Source organism: Artemia sp. Qi Xiang Cuo, chromosome 9 (genome assembly GCF_049724085.1).
Source record: "Artemia sp. Qi Xiang Cuo chromosome 9, ASM4972408v1, whole genome shotgun sequence".
Classification (NCBI taxonomy): Eukaryota; Metazoa; Arthropoda; class Branchiopoda; order Anostraca; family Artemiidae; genus Artemia; species Artemia sp. Qi Xiang Cuo.
This window is the reverse complement of record NC_142802.1, coordinates 62,013,628-62,029,386: the sequence shown is the minus strand read 5'-3', so window position 1 is coordinate 62,029,386 and position 15,759 is coordinate 62,013,628. Positions and strand designations below refer to the sequence as shown.

Below are 15,759 nucleotides of genomic sequence, written 5' to 3'. Positions count from 1 at the left end.
AATCGGGACCCTCCCTGCTCCAAAAAAATTATTTTGTCCTGACCCCAAAAAATCACGTGCAGACCCCCCCCTCCCATATAAACTTGTATGGGTTGCCCCACTCCTAACGGCTAATCATTATCCATTTATTCTAAAGGATCGTAATTGTACACCAAAAAATCCAGACACGGAAGCTTCTTTAATAGGTGGAAATGAAACTGAAAGGCTACGCCTCTTACATTAAACTAACGAAAAGTTACGCTAAATGACTGTAGTTCCGAAACAGACAAAGGTTATTTTATGGTGAAAAATTTTAATTTCAGGATTGCATGGAGTGGCTGTGACAAATAAAGTTGGTCCACCCATTACGTTCAATCAGTCACAATGTAGCCTACGCTAGAAGGCCTTCTTTTTAACCCTCTGACAGAAAAACACTAAATTAGCGACTATAAGTAAAACTACGCTTTTTTAGCGTAAGGCCCACTTGTTGCACCATAATTTAGCGTAAAAGTACGAACAGATTTTTTACCGTGTTTTAAAGCAGCCAATAAAATAAAAATCCAATTGTTGAATTGTTCAAATGGGAACTTACACAACTATATTCACCTTTAAAAGTTAGGAAAATTGGGAATTCACTTTTTAATCAAAGACTCCATATGTAGTTATAGAGTTTTTGATAGTAGCGGGCGCCAAATTAAACTCTTAGAAAAAATCGTAAAATCCCTTGACTCAAACAAAAAAAGTATTAAAATAAAATACAGCACGAAAAGATACTTTTATTAAAATTGTGAATTAAAATACTTGTATATTTAAGGGTCTCTACAGGATAGGTTACGACGATAGGTTGTACTTTTTGACAATTTATTTTTAAAATTTTCGTTGCTTTGCGGCAGAAAGTACTTTCTCCAGCGCATGCACTTGCTTTATCATAGAAATTGTTACTGATTAAAAATTGAAACAAAAAATTGAAACATAAAACATAAAACATAAAATTGAAACAAAATCGCTACATCAACAAAATATTATGTTTGTCGTATAAACCCTTGAAATCAAACTGCTAGATAATCATAATTATGGCAGTTAGAAGTAGAATGAGTAAATATCTTAAAGTGAGTTTGATATAAAGATTCCTGCCTGTAAATGGCACTGGATATCTGTAAAAGCAATCATCCGCCTTCTCAAGGCCGATACTGAAGAATGAAAGGGTAAGAATCGTTATCAAGGTACGTTATATTTGTATCAGTTGGATTTTTCTTTCTTTCTTTTTCTTTACGTTCTATGCAGGATATCCCAATTAATAAACTTCCGAATTTGATTAAAGTTTGTTTTTATTAACTGAAGTCTTGTTTCCATTAATTAATGACGATAGAATCTACCTTAGAGAAGCAAGCCTTATTTAGAAAGTATCATACTTTTCAGGCATCTAACTTTTAAAAAAGCAGAAAACATTTCTCTAAAAATTTAATTCAAAAATTTCGAAGTTCATCTCTACCTCCCTCTCTCTCTCACAGACACATATATACAAAGATCCATATTTTTCAAGTTGCATCGTTTATATTAGTACACTACCCGTTGTCATACCAGATTTTTTTTTTTTTGGGGGTGGGGTGGGGTGGGGGGTCTGAGTTCTATGAATTTTTTTGTCCTTATACAATAAAAAGTACGCATTTTATTATAATCGTTTCTTTTGATTTTCCGAACTTAGGGTATATATATATATATATATATATATATATATATATATATATATATATATATATATATATATATATATATATATATATATATATATAAAGCAAAAATGATGCTCTAGCTTTTGGCTATTTTGAAGGGAGGAAGAGCAGCATCACCATTTTATGTGGTAATTAATGTTTATTTTCTGTTTAACTTCTTACACGAGTTAATTTTTTATTTTATAAGCTAAAACATCACTCTTTTTGTTGAGAAGATTTTAGTTCAATTTCGTTTTCATTTTTTAATAGGTATAGGTTTTATTCCATGAAATAGAGACAGATTACTCGCGGAGTGGTAGGAGTAGTTGTGTGGCAGTAGTAGCTGTAGTAGTACGAATAGTGATCACATCAGCAGTTTTGTTGAAGGAATTGTGGTAGCAGAGAAAGTAATCGTGGAGACAGTGGCAGTAGTCGCGTTAAAAGTGGTAGTGGTAGTAACAATAGAGTCGGATGGTTTGAAGAGAACACTTAGAATAAAGTGAAGTCTTTAAAGCCACGCTGTTCTTCATCGATGCATTAGCAGATGCGTTCAAGTTACTTAGGTTAATCAGGAAGTAAAATTCGCAACTCTTTGTCAATAGCTTTGATATTGACAAAAGCAAAAAAAGTAAACTAAAGAATTTCATTACTAATTAGAGTAACAGTTAAAAATAAGGGATATTTTGCAAACTTAAAGAGTATCGTAATCATCCAGAGGTTCCCAGACAGTTCTTTTGATGACAGAGGTTCCCAGAGGTTCTTTTGATGAAAATAAGGCTCTTTTATAAATGCTCCGGTTCTGTCTCCTTTTTTCACTGCTACAGCAGCAAAACATGCAAATATATGACAAGACGGCCAAATGCTATACTAAGCTGTAATTTTGAACCAATTTTAATCGAAGCTACTAAGCTAAAGTAGTTTTGCTTTTGATTAATTAAATAGTTTTATTTTCACAGTTTAACATGGGATCGCTGACGAAACGTGGGACCATTCTAAAAACTTCGTAATTTTGTATAAGAATATGGAAATACAGCGCTATTCAAGTGGCCAAGGGGGGGATGTTTTATTTTGATGTTCTTGGTACTTAAAAGGCTAACTGAAGGAATTGTTAGTCTCTATATTATAGGAAAATTTAATTAGTGGTTATTTTCCGATTTTTTTTTCCATTAGTGTTATTTTGCGACAAATGGGTGGATTTTTCGAAGAATGATCACTGACAAAATCCCGCAAGAACGTTTTCTCTCGGTTCCCAGCAGCTCACTAATGCGTACTATAGTTTTGCATACTATGTACCATAAGTTCTTACCTCATACTAAAAACTCAGAATAACACTTTAAAAAAGTTTATAATTTTTTAAATATTATACAGTATAGCCCAAACCAATTTATGGTTTTAAATCATGCCTGTCTTATCTCCTTTGATATTATCATATTATATAAGATAATATGACCTCTTTTAAAATGGCGGTGCCCACAGAGAGTAAGTTTTTGCCTAAAAACTCATTAGCTTCGTTATTTCTATGTGGCCAAAAGTTTAAGAGACACGTCGAATGCACCTTACTGTGATAAGACCCAAAATACCACAACTGATCTTTCGGTGTATTTTTTATCTCCAGTGGTGGCAACCCTGGATAAACTTTTTAGGCTTAAAAGCGCAATACATGGTTCAATTTTGCCAAAATGTATTCGATTATTCAAAGTAATAAAAAGCCAATAATAGGGAATATATTCCTAAAACAAGATTCGCTGGAGTCATGAAATGTAATAAATTTGAATTCAAATTGGCATAAGTTTCTGAAAAAAGATTAATAACTTTTAAATTACATAGCAAATTGATAAATAGACCAATATCTTAGTTATACGCTCCGTTTATACAAAGGTCCTTAATGAAAATTATTTGGCATCATTACGAATTTCTAGATTTCGTCTTTGATTATTTGGAAATAAAGCAAATTTAATGATGGATTAGAAAAAGACTCGATTAAACTAATAATCAAGGTTCAGCTGATGTTAATCTTGACTTGCAGAACATGACTGTTAAATCTATTTAATTGGAATTTATAGGAATGATGTTTAAACTCCATAGGCAAAGGTTGAAGCTCTTCAAGACTGGAATGACCCAAGACAGAACCCTGGGTAATGGCGGTTCTGACCTCTCTTGCACACATGGCAACATCTTGATTACCCCCCCCCCTCCCCCGTTTCCTGAAAAATCTTCAAGCTAAATTTTAACAAAATTTTCATTTATTTACAAAATTATTTTCAATTTATTAATAAATTGACAATTTATTTTTAAACTATTTTTAATTTATTATTTAAATTATTTTTTATTAGTAATTATTTTGATTAGTTGTTTTCGTTATCATTATTTAGTGATTTTGTATTTTTTCAGTTTATTTTATTAATTAATAATTTATTAATAATTTTCATTTATTAACTGAACCCTCTACTTTATTTTAATAAAAATAAAATTTCATAAATTAAAAAATGAGTAAAACCATTAGATTTTTTTTTGAAATTTTCCGCCCCTAAAATCTCTGCACCTCTCCCTAAAACCACCTTTGATCCTATGTCATAATATGTTCCTTTTGTGCATCAATGACATAGGAGAGATGGGGAAACTATACAAACCCTCCACATTACTTTGATTACTTTGATGACGACAAAAAGTCTATGTATTAGTTTAAAAGAACGAACAAACCGTATATGGTTCCATATTTTCCTACAAAGTGTCCTTAATATTAGGATACGGTCTAATACCTGGATAGTCAACTAATTCCAGCATAAATAGGGGACACGATTATTGCCTGATTGAAGGTCCCGCGCCGTCATCTAAACTTTATCCCTTAGAAAAAGACAGTAAAAAGGGTTGACAAGCCTCACTTTAGCCAAATTCACTTCTAAGCTGATCTTTCTTAAGGCGCCTAGCTCGGTTCGATCCAACCCTCCCGCGCTAAAAAAAAAAAACAACTAAGAGTCACTTTTCAGTCCAAGAATCTTTCTCTATCCCACTCGATCGTTCCTCTATACAAATAACAAATGAGACCTATAGCTGAATATGGCTGCCTACTTTAATGCAGGAACTCTCAAAACCTACCGAGCGGGCAAGCATACCCCAGAAGATCCAGCTACAGATAATTTACCTAAAGCAACATCTACAAACAGGTAGTCTAACACAACCAAACTGCTATCTTTAAAGACAAAGTGCTCTCCCCCCTTAGCTTTTCAAAAGTAAATTTTTTATGTATTTTTATTTAAAAAACTTCGATAGAAATTAAAAATTTCCCCTCTAGATTTTGAAAAATACATCCCACCATCCTACATTTTCCCGGATTGGCATCAATGTCCCTGTCGAATTCTTTACTAATTCCCCCTAGATTTAGAGAAATGCATCTCCCACCCTACATTTTAATGAATTGGTACCCTTGACCCTGTCGAATTCTTCCCTAATCCCAACCCTCTAGATTTTGAAAATCCACCTCCCATCCTACATTTTCATGGATTGGCACTCCTTACCCTGCCGAATTCTTCCCTAATTCCCACCTAGGTTTAGACAAATACATCCCTTCATCTACATTTTCATGAATTGGCACCCCTGACCTTTTCATATTCATCCCTAATCCCCCCCTAGATTTTGATAAATACATCCGACCATTCTATATTTTCATGAATTGCCACCCACAACCCTTTCAAATTCTTCCCTATTCCCCTCTTAATTTTGATAAATACACTCCCCATCCTACATTTTCATGAATTGGCACCCCTAACCTTGCTGAATCCATCCCTAAAGCAATTATTCACTAAAAGAATTTACAAAATGTTTTGATCTTCTCCACGTTGGTTTTGACTGTTTATTTTTGCATATAGCCTATCTATATATTCATGTATATGTCTTAACCACATCTTTTTTCTGAAACTGAGTCTTTATCAACGGAAAGAAGAGGGGTGGAGAGGAAAAATAACAAAACTTACATAAACAACTTAATACGAACATAAAAAGATGAGAAAGAAACACAATCACTATATAAAAAAAAATAAGAAAACGAATTTTAAATTTCACACTTCACACGCACTTCACATCACATCACCCTTCAATCACATTTAATAAACTATAGTTTTTGGTTTTTAACAAGTTCAATTAGATTAATTCACAAAACAAAACACAAGGCTGGGAGTCAAGGTATGGATCTTGTTGCGTGAATTATCACACTGAACTTGCTTAAAACCAGCAACTATAGTTTATGCAATGTGATTTTCTTTATTTTTTTTGTATACCGTTGAGTTTTTTTTGTTTTTTTTTTTAGTTTTTTAACTTAGGCCTATAGTTTTTTTTCTTAATTTTTTCCAACAAAGTGAATCTTTTATTTTTCCTCATATGAAGCCGAAATATTCGGACTTCTCTTATTACTTGTACAAAAAGTTTTTTTTCTTGAAAAGTTCACTGTCTTATCACAAGTTTTGCCTGTTTTTGATATTCTAATTCCAACTTAATGATAAATGGAAAGACAGTGTGGAATAAGAAACTTTTTACTGAAATTGAGTCCTAAAATTTCCATGAAACTGAAGAATAGGGACTGGGGCCCGCTCAGAGATGTTAAGGTAATGAACAGCTAAACAATCGAAAAGTAAAATAAATATTAAGCAATAGTAGCAATAATAACATCAAAACTAAATGTTAAAGTCTTCATCAACATGAAGAATATGAACATCGTTTATGCAAAAAAAAGAAGATTTTTGTACAAAGTTAACCAGGTACAACTACAAAAATAAAACCAAATACAACCATATTACAATTTTATAAATTCAATAAAGCTCTATCTACCGATTAGGTGAGGGCATCTCTTGAAGGTATTTTCTTTAACCTAATAACCAATCAGACCTTTCGATGCAGTCTTTGGGAATTGGTGGGGTTTCGCTTACTGTAAATTGTTCAATCAAAAGACAAACATTGAAAAAAAAAATTAATTAATTAAAAAAGTAAAAAACTTTCCATCACATGTTTTGACAAAGTAAAAAACATTTTTAGGTTTTACAAAAGGCCTCAGAGTAACAGACACCGAATTAAGCAATATTGAACGATCCCCGAAGTTTCTTCTTCTTACGAAATTTTTACTTTTTTTTACTATTCTGACAGCCAAGGGGATGCCTCACTCGAGATATTCATTTGAAATCTAACTTTTAGACTTCAAATAACTTTTTACATTGTATCAGTTTCCCTACCTTTTCAGATCTCCACGCTTGATTCTTGGTATATTGAGCGTCGACTAAATCTGGCCTTTTTCTTGAAAGTAAGACAAGCGGGTCTCTTTCGCCACTAGTCCTTGAGCCTCGAAAAAAAGCGACATCTTTCTTCTTTTTCCATGGCCATTTTTTGGCTGCTTTTCTGACGGATATTCTATGTTGATCCCAACGTCCCAGACCACGAGGATACAGAGAAATTGCTGGCCCCCCTTCCCAAAACGTCCATGCGGGGTATGTTATATCGTAATAGTCGTTCGTCTACGAAAAGAGCAAATGAGTAGAAGTGTTCAATGTCGTACAATACCAAATAACCCTGGCTGGGAATGAAGGGGTTTGAATAAACCCCATTTCACAACGAGGATCAACGTTGCTTTTTAATAAATAAAATTACGCAGATTTTGAATAAAACAAAGAGTAAAAACATATTTCGTATGATATGATATTTATTAACCTAAAAACCTTTATGGGCCATGGCTAACACAAAAATTCAATAAAATGTTTTGTCCTAGGTGATTGGATGGATGAGTAAGGTCTAGACCTTGTTCAAGTGCTCATTTATCTCAGTTACTAAATTAGGAAGACAGTTTTTTTTTTTTTTTTTTTTTTTTTTTTTTTTTTTTTTTTCACCAAGTAATTACCTGTAATACATTATAAATATAACAACACAACAGACCCTTCAATACAAATTAAATCGATAAATAGATTATAAAACATTGTCTTAATGTATCATACCTGTACCCACAAACTTTCCCAACTTCTTAATCTCCACAAAAATTCTTTTTTTCTTTTTTTATGTTCGTAAAGAAACAGATGCTGTAAATGAATCGAAAAAATAATAATAATAAGAAAACAGTCTAACTACATTTGAATCACTAAAAGCAGATATTTTGTTTTCGAAACAATTAAGTGCGAACTAACTAACACGTATAAGAAAGACAAAGTATAAGAAATTGAACATAAAATAAAACATAGAAACTGAAAAGCTAAAAAGCAGGACTTCAGGCGAGTGAATTTCATAAATATATAACACGTTTTCACTTTCTCTATATGTTCATCACGACATATACAGGCGATTATATATTTATTTCGCGTTATTTCTTAACTCTGGTTAGGAAAACATTCTAAGACTGTGCTACTTCGCCGTCCAAAACCTTTCTAATAGCTTCTATTTACCTGAGATATTACCACTACCACAGCCGACAGCTACTATCAGCATTAAGCCCTCCGAGGCCACCACATCTTGAAAAGAACCTACCAATATGACAAAAAAGACTATAATTGGGTCTTTAGAAGTCCTACGATAGCAATAGAATTCCGAGGGCATACCTCTAGGACACTCCTTGTAAATTTTAGATACATAGTGCCAAATCATTATAGTGACAAATACGTAACGGTTTCCATGAACGTTTTCCAGGCTATAGGACTATTTCATCAGTAGGTCAGAACTTATCCAACAGTTTGTGGTAACAAACTGTAAGTAAAGAGCCACCTGTGCCTATGATCGAACCATATGCAAAGGGAATTTATAACAACACATGCAGATGCGCAAATGATTAACCACATTCAGTTTTTGGTTTAAAAAGACCTTCATACGATTCTACATGTAGGATCAAATGGTTAATTGATCAAACAGTTTGTTGTAGAGAGCTGCAAGGGAAGACCGACCCATGCAAATACTAAGTGAAACTAAAAAAAGTGATAGAAATATATTCCATTTTCATCATGATTCTTTTATATGTAAGACTAATTAAGTTTGAAGTTACCTATCAAAAGTTACTAGCAAAAGCATATTTGCACGATTTTAGAAAATGGGGAAAAACACACCCGAAAAAAGTTGGTGATACTCATGAAAATTGCAAGACTTAAAGTCATCATACGTAAGAACCAAGAACACAAGCCCTACCCCCCCCCCTACAAAATCTGAGCTTTGGATTTTTCCTCAGAAGAAAGGTTACAAATGCATGTTTATTTTTCATCTTGCTGGTTTTTCTTTTCCTAGGGTGAGTGCATGGAGCCACCCTAGGAAAGCCACCATGGAGCCACCCTAGGTCTTAAATCACCGAAATCGTCCTTTCGAACAAAAAATTGAAATCTTTGTGCTTTTTATATGCAGCAAGAGATCATGCCACAATGAAATGCCAATTTCAGCCATTTTCCCCCAAAAACAACAATTTGGCCCGAATAAAGTCAAAATACTATGATAATTTCAATGGTAGTGAATCAGCATGGAACCATTCAAAGGCTACTTAAATAGCCTTCCTATTTCAGAGGCCATGTGAGACGCAAGATGGCGTATTTACACGGACAGAGTTATAGTCGATACAATAGCTCCTATGCTGCTTCCATGAGAGTTCCAGTCATCTACCGGAAATATTATCGTAGTCTCGACTTTAGACGGCTCGAACTCTCATATTTTTTACACAACAAAATCTGAACTGGACCTGGCTTCCAGCATTAGGTGAACGTTATATCAGGCAGATTTTCATCAAATAAGGATGTTATTTTGGTATATCGGGCCATGCTTCTTTATTCGTAGTGACGCTATGCGTAAATATCAATTATTTGCCCCTCTCTCCTAGTTTCAAGGGCCAGAAGATCGAATTTTACACAATATAATGCATGCTATTTTGTCACTGAAACCTTGTGAAAGTGCATACAAAATTGTGCAGATTTTTGCATTGTGCGTATTTCCGATTGTACAGAAAATCCGTGGATGTAGAAAAATTGCAATGAACCCGCTTCGGCTTCAAGGGGCGTATCTCTCTAGTCATTGAGTAATGAAGTAAATAATTCTGTAAAAAAACACACAGGGCTTCAAACTTTTTAATAGTTAACTGCATTATAAACTAATATAAATAATCCCAACATCGAGCAAAATTTTCCAGAACTGTATTGAATTTGCAAAATAAAATATAAATATTTAAAACTATTATTGGTAACTATGGTATTGAATCTCCAGCAAATTCAATACTTCAAGGGGTATTGTTTCATTCGCTCTAAGAAGCTTTATATTCCTCTCTGAAATGAAAAATGGCTAGATTTTCGTAAGATACCAGATCTTTCATGATGCAAATAACGAATCTAGCTGAGATAACCCCACGGGATCGTTCGTCAATGACAAAATGTGTTTTGAAGATTCATCCTTGCCCGAAAATGGTGACTCAGAACTGATAAACTGAGTTTTAATTTATATTGTTTTACACTGCCGTTCTTTCTCTGCTTTTTTAAATCTTATTAAATCATATTAAAATGATATTAAATCATATTAAATCTTATTTTTATCTGAACATGTTTGTGTTACGTTGCGTTATGCAAGTCTTGTGTTATATTAAACTGGGACTTCAAGCTCTTTTCCCCATTGACTGGAGTTATGATTTTGCTGTATATATTTGTGCTTGCCACCTATCTATCCATCTGTTTCATAATAATGTTCCACAACAGGATTGGTCCCTCTGTCAGGATTGGAGTTATGATTTTGTTGTACATATTTGTGTTTGCGTTAATAAATACCTATCTGTTTCTCAATAATGTTCCACAACAGGATTGATCGTTCTGTCTTATTTCAATGTGTTTTATCTCATTAAAGATTAATTTTATTGTGAAATTTGATCTCTTCTTTAAAAAGAATTCAGTCGTGTTGTCTATATCCGAAGGCTGACAGTTTCAATCTCATTTCCTGACTAATGCATTTATAAATTACTTTTTGCATTAAAGGGATGACGAATAAATTCCAATGTTTATTTTGTATTTCTGATATATGATCACACACAAAAATAAGTAGATGGTAGCATTTATTTTACCACCCAGGATTATTGTTGATAGTACTATTATTTTGACTGCTTTAGTTTTCAATTTATTTTTAAATTAGAGCTAGCCTCCTGCGCTCAGCACGAATTTTCTAGATCTTGGCATAATTATAGCTACAGAAACTGCGGGAAGTATTGTCTGACTACGGCGTTGACGTTGTCATACAGGGAACTATTAACGTGACCAAATAAGAAAATAAAATATTTCAACTGAATGGCTTCTGAGTCACTGACTTCATTTTTTTTCTTTGTAATCATCATTTATTTTAGTTAGGGAATTCTTTTTTTAATTCTGCTTTTTTACCAAAAAAAAAATCACCATAAATTTTGCACAATTTTAGAATGTTTAATTAGGCTACGCGTAATTTGTATGCGTTTCATTGTAACAGAATTAGTCTGTTCTATAACTTGTATCAGAGTGAAATTAATAATGAAGATTGGACTAATTAGATTAATTGAATAATTTGCTTACCTTGGTTTACTTGTTATTGACAAAAAATCAGATCTTGCCATAATTATGGCTAGAGAAACTACGAAAAGCAGTGACTGACTACGGCGTTGACGTTATCATACAGGGAACTATTAACGTGACCAAAATAAGAAAAAATATTTCAATTGAATCGGTTCTGAGTCACGGACTTCAAGGCCGTATCCAGGAGGGGGGGGGGTACCCGGTGTGAACCCCCCCCCCCCCCGAAATTTTTGACCGAGTCGAAAATAAGTCGAAAATTAGTAAAACCTACGTAAAAATCAGTAAAATTAGTCGAAAACTGATTCAAAAATTAGTAAACCCCCCCCTTCGAAAAGTCAAAAATTAGTAACCCCCCCACCCCGAAAAAAATCCTGGATCCGCCCTTGACGGACTTCATTATTTTTTTTCGACGTAATACCTTAAATTAGGTATCCTTTTCTCAGACCACACTGCCTTTCTATGACGAAGAAACAAAACGTTCAAATGGGGATAAATCCATTTATTTAGACTTTGAAAACAGGTACAAAAGTCTAGATATTTTGATTACATATGCAGCGACCATCATCAGTAGAAATACTAAAGTATTAAAATTGAAACTATTAATGCAAACAAAATAATTAACTTTCGGGTCATTCACAAAATAATGAACTTCAGGTTATTCACTAGATTTTTTTTTCTACGGACAGAGTTCAATGTCAAAGTTCATTCAAAGTTTTGGTTTAAACTTACTTCTTTAATCTTGCCTAAATTAAAATAAAGTTCCAATGAAGGTGGCAAAGTCTCCTGTATCTTCTAATTGCAAACGAAATGTTGAGTTTATAGTTGTATACTTGGTTGGGCTCATTTCCTAATATCTACGACCTATTTTCGCCGTAACACGTTAAATTAGGTATCATTTTCTCATACAACACTGCCTTTCTATGAAAAAGTTTGTACCTGTTTTTAGTGTCCAAATAAACGGACTTATCCTCATTTGAACGTTTTAGAAACGCAGTGTGGTATGAGAAAAGGATACCTAATCTAAGGTGTTACGTCGTATATATGGGTAAACTCAACATTTCGTTTGCAATTAGAAGACACAGAAGACTTTGCCACCTTCATTGGAACTCTATTTTACATTTAGGCAAGATTAAAGAAGTAAGTTTAAATCAAGACTTTGAATGAACTTTGTCATTGAACTCTCTGCAAAGAAAAAAAATCTACTGAATAACCCGGAAGTTCATTATTTTGTGATTGACCCGAAAGTTAATTATTTTGTTTTTATTAATAGTTTCAATTTTAATACTTTAGTGTTTCTACTTATGGCGGTCACTGTATGTGTGATCGAAATACCTAGACTTTTGTACGTTCTTTCACTGTCTAAATAAATGGACTTATCCCCATTTGAACGTTTATTTGTTCGACTTCATTGTTTATTTCTGTTTAACCGTAAATTATATTAATTAGTGAATTCTTTTTTTATTCAGCTTTCTTGAGCCACAAAAAAATTTTCAGCATGAATTTTGCACATTTTTAGAATATTTAATAAGGCTTTCCGTCATTTCCATGCGACCCATTGTAACATAATTCCTCCATTCTGTAAGTTGTATCAAGAGCGACATTACTGATGAAGATTGGACTAATTAGATTAATTGAATCATTTACTTATCTTGATTTACATGTTATTGACATAACATAAAATCAATTTTCCAGATCTTGCCGTAATTATGGATACAGAAACTGCAAAAAACAGTGTCTGATCAAGGCGTTGACTTTGTCAAACAGTTGCGATGACTTTGTCAAACAAGGAACGACGCGGCTCAATACTAACAGAAACTCTAAAAAACAGAAATTTGATAACGATAGATATATCAAAAGAATGGGTTATCATGTTGATCCAAATATACAAGATTAATTAATTTTGAAGTTACGCATCAAAAGCTACGAACCTGAAAAAATTTGCCTGATTTTCGAAAAAGGGGAAAACAGCCCTAAAAGTCGAGGAATCTTTATGAAAATCAAACCATGGGATTCAGCGTATCCGAGAACCCTGACGTAAAAGTTCCAAGCTTCCATCGGCAAAATATGACATTTTGTATTTTTTTTTTGTTGCCAGAAGAAAGATCACGGATTCGTGTTTAATTATTTTTTTGTTTCCCTGGGGTAGTCGTATCGAACCAATAGTCCTACAATATCGAGAAAGAGCTCCTTCGAACGGAAACTAAAAGCTCTAGTACCCTATTTAAGTGACGAAAAAGATTTGAGGGTAGCTGACCCCCTCCCCCCCCCCACCTTTTTTCCTAGAGGGGTGGACCCACTATCAGTGGGTCGAGGCTCAGGCCGTCGAGGCCCATACACCCCAAAAACTATGCTCAATTTATGGTTGGAGGAACAATGATGGGTTCGGCCTCCCCGCCCTTACCATATATCTTGCCAGCTGTCAGACTTCTCCTTCCCTTACTATGTCTTCCAGCTTAACAATAACATTATGAAACATCTCAAGCCGGTGTCTAATCCAAGCTGGAAATTCTTCTATCATGTGCCTTCCTGTTTCCCCAATGGCCATCTCGCATTTTTGGCATATTGGGAATTTACCCCTCCCTATTCTGAAAAGATGTTTCCCGATATTTCCAATTCCTTTAATGGCATCTGCAATCAGTCTCGTCTCGGACCTTTTCAGTCGTAGAAGATGTTTAGTCAATGGTGGGGTTGAACTTCGGGAGTAATTCCTTCGTTTCCTTACACCAAACCTTCTTATGCCAATAGTAGATTGTATCTATTGAATTCTGATACCCCTATAGCAATCTCCACGTTATTTGCATGCTCCTATAGGAATTCCCTCCCATGCTATTTTAAGCGCTATGTCCCTTCCATTGTTATTCAATGGGACCTCTACACGTGATTAAACACGTTATGAAACTACGTGGTATTTGCTTATGTCCTGTTGGTACCATGCCAAACGAGTGGGGATTCCCCGCCTGTTCCTAAACATTGCAAAAAAGATAACAGTATGAACGGGGGATTCCCCGCACAAATTTGTTTCAACTCCAAGTTTTTCAACCAGAGTAATTTTTTTACAATCAGAATTGTTTGATTGACAGTTAAAAAGGGGTAATGAGATTTGCGAATTGGAGTGTAGGATTTGCGAATTTGATCCTATTAAGGATTGACTTGAAATAAAAATTTTTAACAAGAAATGACTGAAATATGTTTTGGAGGAGATGGGGTGATTGTGTACTGTATAATACACAAGTGATGTTTTGGACAGTGTTGTCAATTTAAAATAGTTTAGAAATAAAAAAAATTTAACAAGAAACGGCTGAAAAGTGTTTTGGGGGAGATGAAACGGGATCTGCCTCAAAGGCAAGGCTCAAAGGCCCCTCCTTCCCCCTCAGAAAAAGTTTTAACAAGAAATGTCTGAAAAGTATTTTTTTGAGGGATGGAGCGATGACAGATTGGATGTCTCAGACTAGTGATAGTGCTGTACTGTGGTACGAACTGCTTGTGAAAAACCCAGATGAATTAGTTGAAAATAAAGTTTTAACAAGAAGTTTCTGAAAATTATTTTTTTTGGGGGGGTGAGGGCGATGGCAGAGTGGGTGTCTTAGACTAGTTATAGTGCTGTGGTACGAATTGCTTGTGAAAAACCCAAATGAATTAGTTGAAAATAAAGTTTTAACAAGAAATGTCTGAAAAGTATTTTTTTGGGGGATGGGAGGCGATGACAGAGTGAATGTCTTAGACTAGTTATAGTGCTGTACTCTAGCATGAATTGCTTTCGAAAACCCGGATGAATTAGTTGAAATAAAGTTTTAACAAGAAATGTCTAAAAAGTATTTTTTTGGGGGGGGGGGGCGATGACAGAGTGGATGTCTTAGACTAGTTATAGTGCTGTACTCTGGCATGAATTGCTGTCGAAATCCAACATGAATTAGTTTAAATAAAGTTTTAACAAGAAATGTCTGAAAAGTATTTTTTTTGGGGGGTGGGGGCCATGACAGAGGGGATGTCTTATACTAGTTATAGTGCTGTACTCTGGCATGAATTGCTTTCGAAAACCCGGATGAATTAGTTGAAAATAAAGTTTTAACAAGAAATGTCTGAAAAGTATTTTTTTTTGGGGGGGGGGGGGTGAGGGCGATGACCGAGTGGGTGTTTTAGACGAGTTATAGTGCTGTGGTACGAATTGCTTGTGAAAAACCCAAATGAATTAGTTGAAAATAAAGTTTTAACAAGAAATGTCTGAAAAGTATTTTTTTGGGGGGTGGGAGGCGATGACAGAGTGGATGTCTTAGACTAGTTATAGTGCTGTACTCTGGCATGAATTGATTTCGAAACCCCGGATGAATTAGATGAAATAAAGTTTTAACAAGAAATGTCTAAAAAGTATTTTTTTGGGGGGCGGGGGCGATGACAGAGTGGATGTCTTAGACTAGATATAGTGCTGTACTCTGGCATGAATTGCTTTCGAAAACCCGGATGAATTAGTTGAAATAAAGTTTTAACAAGAAGTGTCTGAAAAGTATTTTTTTGGGAGGGTGGGGGCAATGCCAGAGGGGATGTCTTAGACT

At 34.3% G+C, this 15,759-nt stretch overlaps 1 protein-coding gene across 1 annotated transcript in view; it reads right to left on the bottom strand.

Annotated features, from left to right (window-relative positions):
- Positions 1–15,759, bottom strand: part of LOC148948909 (O-glucosyltransferase rumi homolog) — a 242,818-nt gene that overhangs the window by 98,589 nt on the left and 128,470 nt on the right. The window contains exon 5 of the mRNA XM_089094136.1: positions 6,911–7,189. Coding sequence (XP_088950262.1) covers positions 6,911–7,189 — 279 coding nt within the window. The remainder of the gene's footprint in view (positions 1–6,910; positions 7,190–15,759) is intronic.